General features: G+C 37.1%; 1 protein-coding gene across 1 annotated transcript; it reads right to left on the bottom strand.

Annotated features, from left to right (window-relative positions):
- Window positions 1–7,037: 7,037 nt before the first annotated feature.
- Window positions 7,038–7,504, bottom strand: LOC120219186 (60S ribosomal protein L5, mitochondrial; the record flags this gene model as incomplete). Its single annotated transcript, XM_039216047.1, is given in 3 exon segments — window positions 7,038–7,059; window positions 7,061–7,149; window positions 7,151–7,504. Coding segments are annotated over 3 exon segments (465 nt in total), but the record flags the coding sequence as incomplete, so codon positions are not given.
- Window positions 7,505–15,466: the final 7,962 nt, after the last annotated feature.

A 15,466-nucleotide genomic window follows, 5' to 3' on the forward strand; every position in this document is an offset into this window, starting at 1 on the left:
TCTATCTTTTAGCTGTAACCAAAAATCTGTTTGTTTTTTCATTCGATTTTGACGCTATTTAGCTGTCTTAAAGCTGAAACTGAGAATCCTTTTTTTCACTCTAATTTGACGCTCTTTAGCTTAATTGTGTAGCTGAAGCTGAAAATCTATGTTTTTCACTCAGTGTTGACTCTATTTAGCTCTATCTTTTAGCTGTAACCAAAAATCTGTTTGTTTTTTCATTCGATTTTGACGCTATTTAGCTGTCTTAAAGCTGAAACTGAGAATCCTTTTTTTCACTCTAATTTGACGCTCTTTAGCTTAATTGTGTAGCTGAAGCTGAAAATCTATGTTTTTCACTCAGTGTTGACTCTATTTAGCTCTATCATTTTAATGAAGCTGAATTTTTTTAATGTTTGTTCACTCCTTTTGACGCTATTTAGCTCCATCTTTTTTTCACTCAATTATTTCACTTAATCTTTTAGCTAAAGGGCTGAAACTTACTCGGTCTCTCTGATTTTTTCCTGGTTGTTCAGTAGAACTTCTTAGGAAATGTAATTATTATAAAAAAAACCTCTGTAATTATTCAGTTCTTGATATTGTTTTTCCTGCTGTAAGTGAAGATCAATGGTGCATTAATAGTGGATTGCTCCCCCCCCCCCGGGCGTGCTTTTCGAGAAATTAGTACTTATGGTGAAAAACTGCTATCATTGAAGGCGATGTCGTGGGAGGAACTTCTGTTAACCGAGGTTGTGTTCCTTCGAAAGCTCTCCTGGCTGTCAGTGGTAGAATGCGTGAACTTCAAAATGAGCATCACATGAAAGCTTTGGGCTTGCAGGTAATAGGGTTCAATTGTTATGGTTTCATTTTAGACTCAGGCTGAGACACGTCTTCTATATTACTTGGACTGGGTGCGAGGGTGGGTATGTGTAGGGCGCAGGTATTATCAGATTTTTTTTCTTTTGATGTTTTTTCCATGAATTTGAAGGATCCTTCTTTGGTGGTCAATCATATCATATCCATGTGTCCGGCACAAGTACTTCAAGAAAAATGAAGAAGAGGAGCACCATACCTCATCATTACTTCGAAATATACCACTATTTGCATTTTAAACTGACGTTTTTGTGCTTTTAACCTGAAAAACAAAATGTTGCAGTCTATCAGCTAGCCAGACCATGTTCACCATTTGTTATCCTGATTATTTCCTTCTTTGCTGTTCTTCTGTGTTATAAATGGTAGGTCTCTGCTTCTGGATATGACAGACAGGCAGTTGCTGACCATGCAAATAATCTTGCTTCAAAAATTCGAAGCAATTTAACTAACTCAATGAAGGCACTTGGAGTAGATATATTAACTGGTTTTGGTACTATTGTGGTAAGCTAACTTGCACTTTGTAACAAAATTCAGTCTGATTTTTGTGTTCTCAAGTATCCTCATTTTTCCAGATGTGTATTTAGGGTCCCCAAAAAGTGAAATATGGGAAGGTTGGTTTTACTGACACCACTGTAACTGCAAAAGATATCATCATTGCTACTGGTTCCGTCCCTTTTGTTCCCAAGGGCATTGAAGTTGATGGTATAATTTATGCCTTTGAAATCTTACTTATTCCATTAATGGTTTGATAAAAGTAATCTGGGTGTTTAAGGCAGAAGGGGCATTTGATAGTATCACTACCCATGATACGTCTTTTGTTCTGTCTTGGTCCTCTTTTACATTTTAATCCCTAGTTGGGGCAACTTGCATGAGATACTTAGATGGTCATATGTTATGTAACAGGTAATACATGTACCAGTTCAACCAAGTGAAAAGTCGAAGCAAAAGTTTGTATTAACGTTTCCTAGTTATTCAAGTGCAGGTGAACGTGGAGTTCTTGATGAGCTGTTCAAATCGGCAAAGGTGAGCTTTGAATCCTCCGTATAATGCTCTCAAGATTTATGATCTTGTAATCATGCACTCAAAGGCATAACCCATGTGATTTGGATATTTTTTTAGATAATCATATCCCTTACAAACCATGTCTGAATATCTGTCGTATACGAGTGGTGGGCACGATAACTCAATAAAAGATGAAGAGTCGGAGTAGCATGGTGCATAAATATTTGCATTACTCCGAATCAGAAGCGCAACGAATCTCTCAACACACTATTTGAATTTATTGCTAAACCAGGTTAAAGCCCCTGCATCCACCAACAGCCAGCCAGTTTCCGCGTAAAAGCTTCTCAACTCACCCCGAACAAAAACTGCGTAATTCTTTTAAGAACTTTGATTGTATTAGAGACTATCGAGGAACCTTGTTTCTCCCCAACATCGACACGGCGGCTAAACCGTGAGAGGGAACATCTAGGAGGAATCTACTCATGTCGATGGTAGTTGTGCTTTAAGTTTTTAACAGCTTTGTGTCATTGTTAATACATATATCATTGTGCTCATAGTTTATTTCTTGCAAGCCCGTATTCCTTGTCCTAGAAACAATATTAAGCATTCGAACATTAAAAGGGTAAATTGGTCACGGCTAGGGCTGAGCAACGAAACCGAGAAAACCGAAAAAATGACACGAACCGAGTAAAACGGTTCGGTTCGATTCGGGTTTACCTTTAAACGGTTCGGTTTCAGGTTGATTTAAAGAATCAATTCTATTGATTCGGTTCGGATTTTCCATATGAAACACATTTGTTCCATATTAAACCTAATAGACAATATTTTTTTTTGAATTTATAGTTTCAAGTAAATTTTTCATTGAAAAACCGACGAATCGAACTGAACCAAACCGAAAAAACCGCATTACCAAACCAAACCGAAAAAATGGTTTCACATAATTCGATTTTTTAACCATTCGATTTTGGTTTAAATTTTAAAAAACCATTTATTTCGGTTCGATTCAATTTTTAATAAAAAAATGAACCGAATCGAATACACCCCTAGTCACAGCGAGGAAACAAATCGTTTTTTGTTAAGTTATTTGTCATTTCCATCTCGAATGATTACCCTTTTAAGGGGTATAAAAGTAAAATGGTTAAATAAGTTGTGTGTTTGTTATTAAGTATGCATTTAAAAACTTTATAATTTAATATTATTATAAGTAATATTAGTTCATAATTATATTGTTAAAAAAATTATATTGAACCGAACTGATAATATGATATTATCAATAATGTAAAAAATCGATTATACGAGGACAATTTCACTACCCATCTACTCTTATATTATTTTGGTAATTTTAAACTTCTTAATAGGGATATTTATCAAATGAACCGATTACGAATTGAGTAGTGTTTAACTCGATTTATTTCTCATTAAACTTGATAAAACTTTGTTCAACTCATGCTTTAAAGAAACTCGGTACTTGTTAAATTCATCAGAATTTTTATCTTATTTTTAAAAATATTTATATATGTAAAATCTAATAATATTATATAGGATAAAGTACACAAATAGTCCTCGACTATATAGTGTTATTTTATTAAATCCCTCGACTATTAAAAATTTTAATGATCCTCCGACTATAATATGTTATTCTACCCTACTATATAAAACTTATTTTTTTTTATCAAACTAAGGTGATTGTAGTTAGGGGTGAGCATTCGATCGAGTCAAGTTGAGTCAAAAAAATTTGAGTTATTCAAGTTGACGAGTCGTATTTTACAACTCGAACCTTAACTTGAAATTATTCCGAGTCAAGTTATTCAAGTTTATGTACTAATTTTATTATAATTATTTATAGTATTATGACAATGATTTGTTCAAATTATATATATATATATATATATTATTCTTTCATATTATAATGTTATTTAATATATCAAATACAATCTAAAATTATGAAATATATTCATAATATTATATTTTAAAAAAAGTATTTTGAGAGTGAAATATTGGTGAGAGTATAAATGAGTCAAGGAATTGATGAGAAGAAATAATTTGCAAACAATTGTAGTTAAAAGACCAAATTGAGTAAAATGCATAGTTTAAGGATTAAATAAAAAAAGATAGTATATCTTTAGTTAAAAAAATAACAATTAAAGTTACAAAGGTATTATATTGTAGTATATGAGCATGTGATTCAAATTTGGTAAAAAAAAGTGACTTAAAATAAATCAAAAATTGAAGGAATAAGGAGATTATAAAAAATTGAAGGACTAAATTGAAAAATAAAAAATTTGTTATAAAAAAAAGGAATTGAAAGTACACATATACTCTACTATGGTTTAGGAGCATGTTGCTCAAATTTGACAAAAATGGAACTTAAAATAAATGATGAATTGAAGAAATAAGAAAATTATAAAAAATTGGAAGACTAAATTAAAAAATAAATAATTTGTTATCAAAAAGAGGAATAAAAGTACGCATGTACTCTACTATGGTTTAAGAGCATGTGATTCAAATTTGATAAAAAAAATAGACTTAAAATGAAAGAAAAATTGAAGAAATAATGAAATTAGAGATTAAATCGTAAAATTATCAAAGTACTGTGTCAAATTTTTTATTTTTCGAGTAACTCGAAAATTCAAAATTTCAACTTGACTCAAACTCTAAAAGCGAATTTATAATTTGAGTTGATTCGAATAACTCGAAATTGGAAAAAAATCGATTTTTCAAGTCGAGTCGAGTTTTGCTCACCTCTAATTGTAGTATATGTTCAAAATACTCTCAACCTCATTTGACAATGAACGCTCAATCACTTTATCATACATAACTAATACAGATCCTTTTCTTTAGGACGAGATTCCACCTTACTGTACCTTTCAATGAACCTAGAATTTCTATCTAAATTAGGAAGCGCATCCCTCGTCTTGGGAAAGATGAGAGTTGGCTCCTCACGCCGATGGTTTGAGAGTTGCATTGGCGTGACGTTAATCTACTGATATTCGAGTGCTTGAGTTTCACTCATGTTATTCCTTTGGCCCAGTTGATGGATAATCGATAATTGCTTTCGAGTTTCTCGATCTTTTAGCAGCTAAACTGATTGCCCGACCCAATATAGTAGCACTGGTTATCTTAGACGCGGACTCCCCTTTCTCATGTCGATTAGAGAGTTTCTATGTTCCGTAATCTGTAAATGAAGATGAAGTTGCATACGCGTCTACTTCTGCTCTTGGAACAACGGGTTCACTCCTTCCTTATCTAGTCAATTGCCCCACTGCCATCTAAAAATATCATCTACAAGCTTTCAATCACTCTAGTACTAGCTGTTTTTTCCTACGCTGGATTCATTCATCTTCCCAACCTTAGCATACTTAGTTTGAAACCATAGGTCGGAGTTTTCATACGAGATTCCTTCCCAGGTCCTCTTTTAGGGCTTGGTCTCAGACAACAAGAGTGGGGCAAAGACAACTGAATTTCTATGCTAAGATCGAGTGGAAAAGAATGCCTGGATGAGGCCCTGGTGGAATCTTTCGTCCATGAGCAAAGATAAAATGAGAAAGAAGATGATATCTCGATGCAGATCGAATAAAAGGCGAAGAAGGGCATTTTGACTATCACGATGCAGATCCACGCACAAAAGAGTGCATTGGCGAAAGGTAAACTTCATTCATAGCTCCACCTCTCATCTCGATTTTCTTCTTTATGACTCAACTCACGACGCTACTTCCCTCTACGTTCAACATAGATCAAGGAAGCGAAAGTATGAGTAGCAAGCAGACGCAAGAAGAGGGACAAATCTCATTTTTATTTCATCAATTATTGCGAGAGGTACTTTATTCATCCCCTATTCATTCCTTATTACCTCACCTTGATTCACAAGAAAGAAGCTTTCGCAAAAATTATATAAACTCATACCGCAAAAGTGAATCCGAGAGTTTGGCGACACGAGATCATGGAAAGGGACTCCTTAGGCAGAGAGTTCGATAGGGCAACGGTTTCGCGGCCTTACCAATGCCCATAATTGAAGTGCTTTTCGACTCATTGTGCTTGCGAGACGAAACGATCCAAAGATCGGTTATTCTCAAAGTCAGTTGAGAACACGTAAATGGCACTATGCTATGCTGGATCAAAGCACTATCGGTCATATCAACATGGGCCCACAATTCAGATTTGGCTAAATAGAGTTTGAGAAAGCTCGTTCAGTAATCCGAGGCAAGCGAATAAGAGGGCTAGCTTGTATAGTTAAAAGGTCCAACTGGCTATTGGCACTACTCATCAAAAATTCCTAACGTGGAAAAGGTGTCTGCTATGTTTACCCTTTCTAACGGAAAGACATGCTCTCCCCTTGGTCTAAATAGCTAAAGAATTTCCCAGGTATGGTGGTTGTGGTAGGTTTGAAGATCTATGTGGCGAAGCAAACTCCTTTATCGTATTCAATTTCCTCTAGCAGACCCTGACCCCCTCAATCCATCGTACTGGAGCGATCCAAGAAGAACGATTAGGGTCATATTATATCCTTTCTACAATGCCCATAGACGAAGTGCTTCGTTTCAGATCAATTCTTCGCTGCAATCGCTTCGATCCACCCCCTCGGTGAGAAACCGTAATACGCCTTGAAGAATTCCTACCAGCAGACTTCCCTGTACTCAAAATGAATTGTCTAAGTGCTCTCATCTCTTGGCTTTGTCTCATTGTCTATCTCGTAATCATTCGATTCCACGCTTAATTGAAGCAAACTTCTACTCCTCGTTCGTATTTGAATCCTTCATTGTCGTCGGTCCTTTTGACGTAACATTCTCGATCGCTAAAGAAAAGAGATTAGCTCTCTTTATCTATTGAATGCAATATCCTGAAAGGAGAAGAGTGACTACTGATTTCTGCTCGTGCAAGAGCACTTACGACAAGAGCTAATTCAGCTAAACTAATGGCACGTGGGAGCCTTCCTAAAAGAAAGACTTAACTGACCTTGCTGCTTAGGACTTTCCTTTTCTAAAGTCTAAAGAGATTTCCCGGTGAGAACCCTTTTTAGTAGCAATTCCGACAAGAGAGAAAGTAACTACGGTTATTTCCATTCTTCTTTCTACTGTTCTATCTAAGGACAAGGCGGAAGGTAAGGCTTGTGCTTGCTTCTGAGCTTTTTTCTTCTATCTTCTACTTGAGATGAAAGCTTTCAAAGAGCCGAGTCATTCCCCCTGCTAAAAGCCGCTCCACGTTGGTAGTCTCATCTTGTGTGTTGGCCGAAGTGACAATAGTCACATTGAACCCTCAAATATGTTTGAAGACCTCGAAATGATCTTCCAGTTCTGGGGGAGAATTCACAAAACTTCATTTTCGTCGAGAATTGAATGGAATTTTCTCGTATTTCGACCAAAGAATCTAATAGAGACATTACCATCGTGATTCTGACTAAAAAAGTAGACATTCCATGCCTTCGGAGAGTGCTTTGGCGTGCCAAGTCACTGACATATCCTTTTTCTTTATTTGACCCCAAGAATAGATTGGATCGAAACGACTTTCCTATCAAACCCCTTTGTGTATGTATGAATTTCTGACCGCACAGAATCTCCATATCCAATTTTCCATTTTTTATTATGAAATTATAGGGTGCCTTTGGTACTACTATCATTTCACATGATCCAGGAACTTCTATAGTGCTCGAACTCGTGACTTCTAGGAAGAACAACGATTTCTTTAATCACTGAGGTAAATTGGTTCGTGTTACTATAACACTTAATAAAAACGTAAACTAAAAAAAACACCTAATTTAAAGAGAAAATCGCCTCAGTGACCAAAAATGCCTTATAATATACGATTTTAACCAACTTTTTTTGGATTTGCCAAAATGACCAACAAAATCGCAACGCGAAATAAAAATCGCAACGCGATCCCCAGAATCGCAAATCAGTTTCCAAAATCGCAACGCGATTCTTAACAATCGCAATGCGATAGTACAAATTCGCATTGCGATTTTCCAGAATCGCAACGCGAATATGAAAATCGCAACGCGAACACATAAATCGCAACGCGTATCCGTAAATCGCAACGTGTATCCGTAAATCGTAACGCGTATCCGTAAATCGCAATGTGTATCCGTATATCGCAACGCGTATCCGTAAATCGCAACGCGATTTTTAAAGCGCCATTATAATCGCTACGCGTATTTTATTTTCAAATTACAAAAACGAATATTAAGACAAAATCCCGTAATCGCAACTCATAACCTAAAACCTAAAATCACAACTCAGTCCCATCTCCATCTCTCACTCTCTACGGCGAAATCCGTCCCCATCTCTGAAGATTTCGGTCCCCATCTCCGGCGAAATCCCTCACAACCATTCACGGTCAGAAATCCCTCACAATATTCAGAAATGGAAAATCAACCTCCGAGGGTTAGTTTTTTTAATTATTTTTATTTTGAAATTTTTGCATTATTGTAGGTTTTTCATATTGAAACTGATGATAAGTTTACTGGTCATTTCAATAATAGATTAACCATTTCACTTAGATTTCATTTCGCGTTACGATTCTCTCGTTGCGATTTTCATTTCGCGTTGCTATTCTCTCGTTGCGATTTTCAAGTTAGTATTTGTCTTTGTCTTTGTTCTGTCTTTTGGTTGAAGTAATGCAATCCATTCAAGTTTCAATTTGCAGAAGAGTCGCAACGAGATAAATGAAAATCGCAACGTGAAAATGACTATCTGCAACGAGAAAAATGAAAATCGCAACGAGAGAATCGCAACGCGAAACCAAAATCGCATTGCGATTTTCATTTCGCGTTGCGATTTTCATTTCGCGTTGCGATTCTCTCGTTGCGATTTTCATTTCTCTCGTTGCGACAGTCATTCTCTCGTTGCGATTTCATTTCAACCAAAAGACAAAACAGTGTTGCAAATTTTAGTTTCAAGAATAAACTACTACTTTTTATGTTTATTGTTTTTGGTATATCTTCAGTGTAGTTTTTGGTATATCTAACTTGGTATGTTTATTGTTTTTGTAGAAATTTTTTTCGGCTTCATTGACATTAAGGAATAAAGTTAGCCTAGCCACTACAATTGCTTCGAAGCTTTCACCTGCACAAAGACAATTGTTTGAGGAAACCTGCTTCGGGCCATGGCTGAGAGTACAGCATCCGGGTGGAGATGCTAATTTGACCCATTTGTGGCTTCAGACCATGACATCAAATCTACCCGACAGTATACAACGTGGTGAGGAAGAGATATGGTTTCATTTTCCACCAGCGTATACTTGTTTTGGGCGGAAGGAGTTCTGCTTAATCACTGGTCTACGATTCGGACACGATGATGTAGGCCGGTACACTCGTCATATCGCCCGCCCATCATGGTTATCCCGGGTTTTTCCGGATGAGTCAATGGAGAAGCCGAACCTACACGTCGACGACCTGAAGAAATTGTTTAATAAGAAAGCTGGTTTCACTCGGATGGATGACGTCGATGTTGTCCGAGTATGCCTTCTACTACTTGTGTATGCCCGCTTTTTAGGCAGAGAGGCCAGACAACCTATTCCTCGGGAGCTAATAATATTGGTAGAGGACCTGAATGCATGGAATCTGTTTCCATGGGGTTCGTATATATGGAAAGCTACCTGGACTAAGTTGTCTACTGCCTTTGATGACCGCAAAAGTTTGCGTGGCGATGGGTCGAAATACACTTTGTCAGGCTTTGTTTGGGCCTTTAAGGTAAGAATTTCTATATAATGTTTCTAAAATTATAATTAATTATTTAACAATTACTAATTTTGTTATTATATTGTTTGTAGATTTGGATATTCGAGGCTTTCCCCAGCATGCGTACATATGCAATAAAAACGTCAAATGATATTCCCAGGGCTATTTCCTGGAAGAGGAAAAATCTGTTGGATTGGGAAGACTTAATACCATATGCGACAATAAATAATGTAAGTTAACACAAATACTTTCATATAATATATAACAAGTTATTAATAGTAGACGTTTAACTTTGTTTGAGTTTTTATATTGTTAGGAGGCCAACATTCCATTACAAAGACTGACACCCACGGAGGAAGAGCTTGCCACTGATTGGTGGCAAGCTAGTCAGAGTTTTTTTGATGGCACGGATGATGAGCAGCATCCACTTCCTCCAATTCGAGAGCCATCACCTCACCCAGAGCCATCACCCGATCGACCCGACTATACACCTCTAGAACGAGAGCCATCACCTATCCCGTCACATCATCGAGCCTCTTCTCCACCATCACCTCATGATAGGCGACCGGTAAAGAGGCCACGACATTTATCTCCTTGTTCTCCACCTCCATGGGATGAGTTACGTGATGAGGTCAATGCCTTGCGTGAGGAGATCGGTACTCTACGCGATAACGATGGTGCATGGCGTGTGGTGGTGTCAACTTTACGTGGTGAGGTTGCCGCTCTACGTGAGATGATAGTATCGTTGCAGAATGAGGTTCATACTCTACGCAACGAGGTAAGTTTAAGATTTTCCATATTTAACTTAATGATAAATTTACTCGTAATTTCACTTAGATTAGCCATTTCACTTAGATTGCTTAGTAAATTTATTCGGTTGCTGCCAATTCTGCTAAACTGTGTATTCTTTAACACTGTGAAATAGTATTTGTCTTTGTTTTGTCTTTTGGTTGAAAGTAAATTTGTTCGGTTACTGCCAATTCTGCTAAACTGTGTATTCTTTAACACTGTGAAATAGTATTTGTCTTTGTTTTGTCTTTTGGTTGAAAGTAAATTTGTTCGGTTGCTGCCAATTCTGCTAAACTGTGTATTCTTTAACACTGTGAAATAGTATTTGTCTTTGTTTTGTCTTTTGGTTGAAAGTAAATTTGTTCGGTTGCTGCCAATTCTGCTAAACTGTGTATTCTTTAACACTGTGAAATAGTATTTGTCTTTGTTTTGTCTTTTGGTTGAAAGTAAATTTGTTCGGTTGCTGCCAATTCTGCTAAACTAATACCCTGAAGTCAGTATTTGTCTTTGTTTTGTCTATTGGTTGGAGTAATGCAATCCATTCAAGTTTCAATTTGCAGAAGAAGAAATAGTTTACTTTCGCAACACGAAACTTAAAATCGCAACGAGAGAATCGCAACGCGAAATGAAAATCGCAACGACAGAATCGCAACGCGAAACAAAAATCGCAACGACAAAATCGCAACGCGAAACCAAAATCGCATTGCGATTTTCATTTCGCGTTGCGATTCTGTCGTTGCGATTTTCATTTCGCGTTGCGATTTTGGTTTCGCGTTGCGATTTTGGTTTCTCGTTGCGATTCTCATTTCGCGTTGCGATTTTAAGTTTCGTGTTGCGAAAGTAAACTATTTCTTCTTCTGCAAATTGAAACTTGAATGGATTGCATTACTTCAACCAATAGACAAAACAAAGACAAATACTAACTTCAGGGTATTAGTTTGAAACATATTTTTCTTTGTTATCTGATGCATTTTGTGAACTATGATAGAATAATGACTTGGGTGAATACAATGCAAGTTTGAAACATATTTGTCTTTGTTTTCACTGTTTAAATATCATGTCTGTTTATTTACTGATTTTTGTATTTAATTATTTAGCGGCCCGATAGAGTGGATGCTTTACGTCGGGTTATGCTTGCACGACAGAGTTCACGCATCAGACAGCGTGCACGTGCTATTAAGTCTCCGTACACCCCAATAGTGCGAAGACACCGCAAGAAGAAGCCCGACTCGCCTGTCATCCCTCAAGAGTCCACTCCTATCGTTGAAGAGGCCCCCCTATCATTCCTCGAGAGTCCCCTCCCACCGTTCAAGAGGCCACTGTCATCATTGAAGAGGTCCCTCCCACCATTCAAGAGCCCGATTCACATGGCGGCATATGTAGGCTTCTTGAGAAACCCTCTGACGTGCCGGACATGATGGATTCAAGTTGGCTCTCGTATGAGTTACCGGCCAGTACCATACCGGTATCTGAAGAGGAGAGGAAACAACTACCGGACACAATTATGGATAACACCCTTTGGGCTAAGACCGCAGTTGATTTTTATCTACATGAGCGGAGCCAGGGGTGTTTCACTGACATATGCAAGCTCACCGATGATATCTATTTGTTGCTTGATCGATCTTGGTGGGGCGTATTATTAGGGGTCGAAGACAATGGCTATTTCGATGGGGGGTAAGTCTTATATTTTTCTTATATTTCAATTTGATTAATTTTTTTTAAATTATGTAAGTCACTAATATATGTCTTTTTTGTAAAACAGCATATCGATGCGTGGGTGACACGTCTTCTAATAATAAGAAAACTTAAGAAAAATAAAAATATACGATATACAATTATGCCGACGTCTTTTAACGCCGTTCACTTGAAGAATGCACGAGATGAATCATTTGATTTGGGCAATGGACAAGCTAAACTTTATCCTGCATGGTGGGAGGTCGATAAGGTTAGTATTTAATTTAGATTGAGTTTAAAGGTTTTATGAAATAAGTGCACAAATGAATGAATTATTACTTATGATTGCAGGTGTTTATCCCTGTTTTGGAACGTAAACATTGGATTCTCGTCGAGCTTCAGCTCCCATCCCTTAAGACAATAGTGTATGACAGCATGATAAATTACATATCATTGGCTTATTTAAGAGAGATTATTAAGGGATGGAGCTCTCATTTGGCTAAATTCTTGGATGCGATCAATTATTGGACTCGTTCTGGAAACAAGAAGCCAAAGAAGCTCAATATTACAGTTATTAGAGACGAGACCGCGCCACAACAAACGGGAGGAGCCAGAGGAGATTGTAGTCCTCTCGTATGCTTGGCGTTGGAGCGTTTGACGACGGGAAGCACCAAGTATCTACCTCCCACCGATAGAGATAGAGCTGCAGTAGGCTTGTGGTTTCGGCATTATATGGCTAAATCGATATATACGAGACGCTGCCTACCTGCATCCGCGTTATAAAAATGTCCATAAACAATTGGTAAGTTTATAGACTTTTGGTTTGAAAATGTTTGGTTAAGTACCTAGAATAGAATAATTTGCTGTTTGTAGGTTTTAGATGTGTAGAAAGTGTTGTTTGAGCAAATGTTTGGTTTCTGCAGGTTAATCTCAGAAGTGAACTGCGTGAAAATGATGTATGGCTGCAAAAGTTGATTCAATAGTTTAATTGATTGTTTTTTGATTGTTTAATTGATTTGTAAAAGTTGATTCAATAGTAGATGATTGGAAATAAGAATTATTGCTTATTTTTTGATTGTTTAATTGATTTGTAAAAGATGATTTGTAAAAGTTGATTTGTGTAATTGATGCGAACATAATTCTTATTTGTGCTTGTTTAATTGATTGAAATGTAATGGTTGATTTTGTTGATTTCAATCTGCATTATGTTGAAATGAAAATCGCAATGCGAAATGAAAATCGCAACGAGAGAATCGCAATGCGAAATGAAAATCGCAATGCGGAAATGAAAATCGCAACGAGAGAATCGCAATGCGATTTTCATTTCGCATTGCGATTTTCATTTCCGCATTACGATTCTCTCGTTGCGATTTTCATTTCGCATTGTGATTCTCTCGTTGCGATTTTTTTTTCGCATTGCGATTTTCATTTCCGCATTGCGATTCTCTCGTTGCGATTTTCATTTCGCATTGCGATTTTCATTTCCGCATTGCGATTTTCTTGTTGAGATTTTCATTTCGCATTCTCTCGTTGCGATTGTAATTTCCGTGTTGCGATAGTCAAATGCATGCCTAATAAGTGATAACAACTGAATAACAAGAGTTGGTTAAGTCAAAATGGTTGGCCTGAGTCATTAATTCAACTGAAAATGTTAAAAGTTCACACATAAAATCCACATAATACAACGTTTGCATTTAAAAATCACCTAAGTTAACAGTCCCAAAAGGTGAAGCCAATTGTGATTGGGATTTTAAAGATGATTGCCTTTTGCTTGACACCATATGAGCTTTGGATTTTGATGAGGATCCATATTTTGGTAGAGGAAAAGATGATTTTGATGGCACTGGTGATCCACATGTCAACCTTGTATGACCACTTTCTTTGCACCGACTACATGTCGATCTCTTCTTCTCTTCACCCTTAGACGGTATACGATCGTGACTTTTTGGTCGGCCAGGTAGCCTTCTGTCCATGGCTGGTGGCAAAACTGTTTGTAAGTCATCTGGTATGTCCCACTCAGAAGGATGTGGAATAGGGTAGACAATCTCGGCATAAGTCTGTCGATAAACTTCTGTAGTGTAGCAATCCATAGCGTATGCGCTTGAATCATCTTGGTTTAAATGAAGAGCAACTTTTATAACATGGCCACACGGATAACCAGATGTTTGCCATTTCATACAACTACACGTCTTTGCATTTAGATCGACTAGCCCATTTAAGTTATTATCCAGTACTTGAAACAAAGTGTTTGAACATGGTTCAACTCTCCATGACGTTGACTTCACAACACGTTTCGTTATCTTTTTTTCAGTCCATGGTGTAACACGATGTTCCAATGTTCCTGTAAATTTAAATAAACAATACTTAGTAAATATATAAATATGATAAGTTACGAATTCAAAGAAATAATACCTGCATGGTTTCTTTTCTTGTAGTACCACTGTTGAATAGAGGCTCGAAAAAACTCCATTAACATAGTAATGGGTAATTTCCGAGAATGACGACTTAGAGCGTTGATTGATTCTGCACTATTAGACGTCATGAAACCATATCTTGCTCCAAGTTGATGTACTCTTGACCATCTTTCAAACCCGACATCTTCTAGTGTTTGAGCACACTGAGGCAAAACACGTCTTAAACAATTTATATGCTTATTGAAATCCACTTCCCGATAAGCTTTTACAGCCTTCCAGTATGTCCATTTGTGCTTTTTTATACCAGCAGACCTTGATTTTAGATTTCTATACAAATGAACACCACAAAGTCCATGAAAAGCATCTGGGAAACACCTTCTAACAGCGTTGTCAATTGAGTTTGCCCTATCGGATATGATTGTCAGATTGCTAATAGGACCTATGCAATCCCTAAGATGCCCCATAAACCATGTCCATGAATCAGAGGTTTCAGATTTGTCAACCCCGTAAGCTATTGGCAATATCCCATTGTTAGCATCCATGGCTACTGCTAATAAGTTTACTCCAAGGTATCGACCTTTCAAATGTGCTCCGTCAACTATAATAACTGGGCGCATGCAAGTAATAAACGAACGAATCTACAAAATAATATACACAAGAAATATAATCATTTAAATGTGAAATGCATGTAACTAACAAAAATGAGTCAACAAAATTATATTGATTTACTAACCGTAGCACCAATGGCGATAAACAGCAACTCAAAGCGTCCATCTCTATCTGTTTTGATATGAGTTACCGACCCAGGGTTTTTCAGCTTTAAATTGTGACAATAAGCCGGCAGTTGGGCAAACGATGCTTCTGGCGACCCCCTCAACAATTCCAAGGCATAACATTTGGCTCTCCAAGCTTGAGAATATGATATACTAATCTTGAACCGAGCATTCATGTCAGTCATAATTTCATGTCCCCGATATACCCTGCCATTCAAAAACATTAACTCAGCCAGAAAACCACCCAACACCTTTTTGTTTGCCTGTCTATGGTGAGGAAAAACTTGGGT

The sequence above is a fragment of the Hibiscus syriacus genome, unplaced genomic scaffold, assembly GCF_006381635.1.
Source record: "Hibiscus syriacus cultivar Baekdansim isolate YM2019G1 unplaced genomic scaffold, ASM638163v2 tig00000778_pilon, whole genome shotgun sequence".
In the NCBI taxonomy this organism is placed as follows: domain Eukaryota; kingdom Viridiplantae; phylum Streptophyta; class Magnoliopsida; order Malvales; family Malvaceae; genus Hibiscus; species Hibiscus syriacus.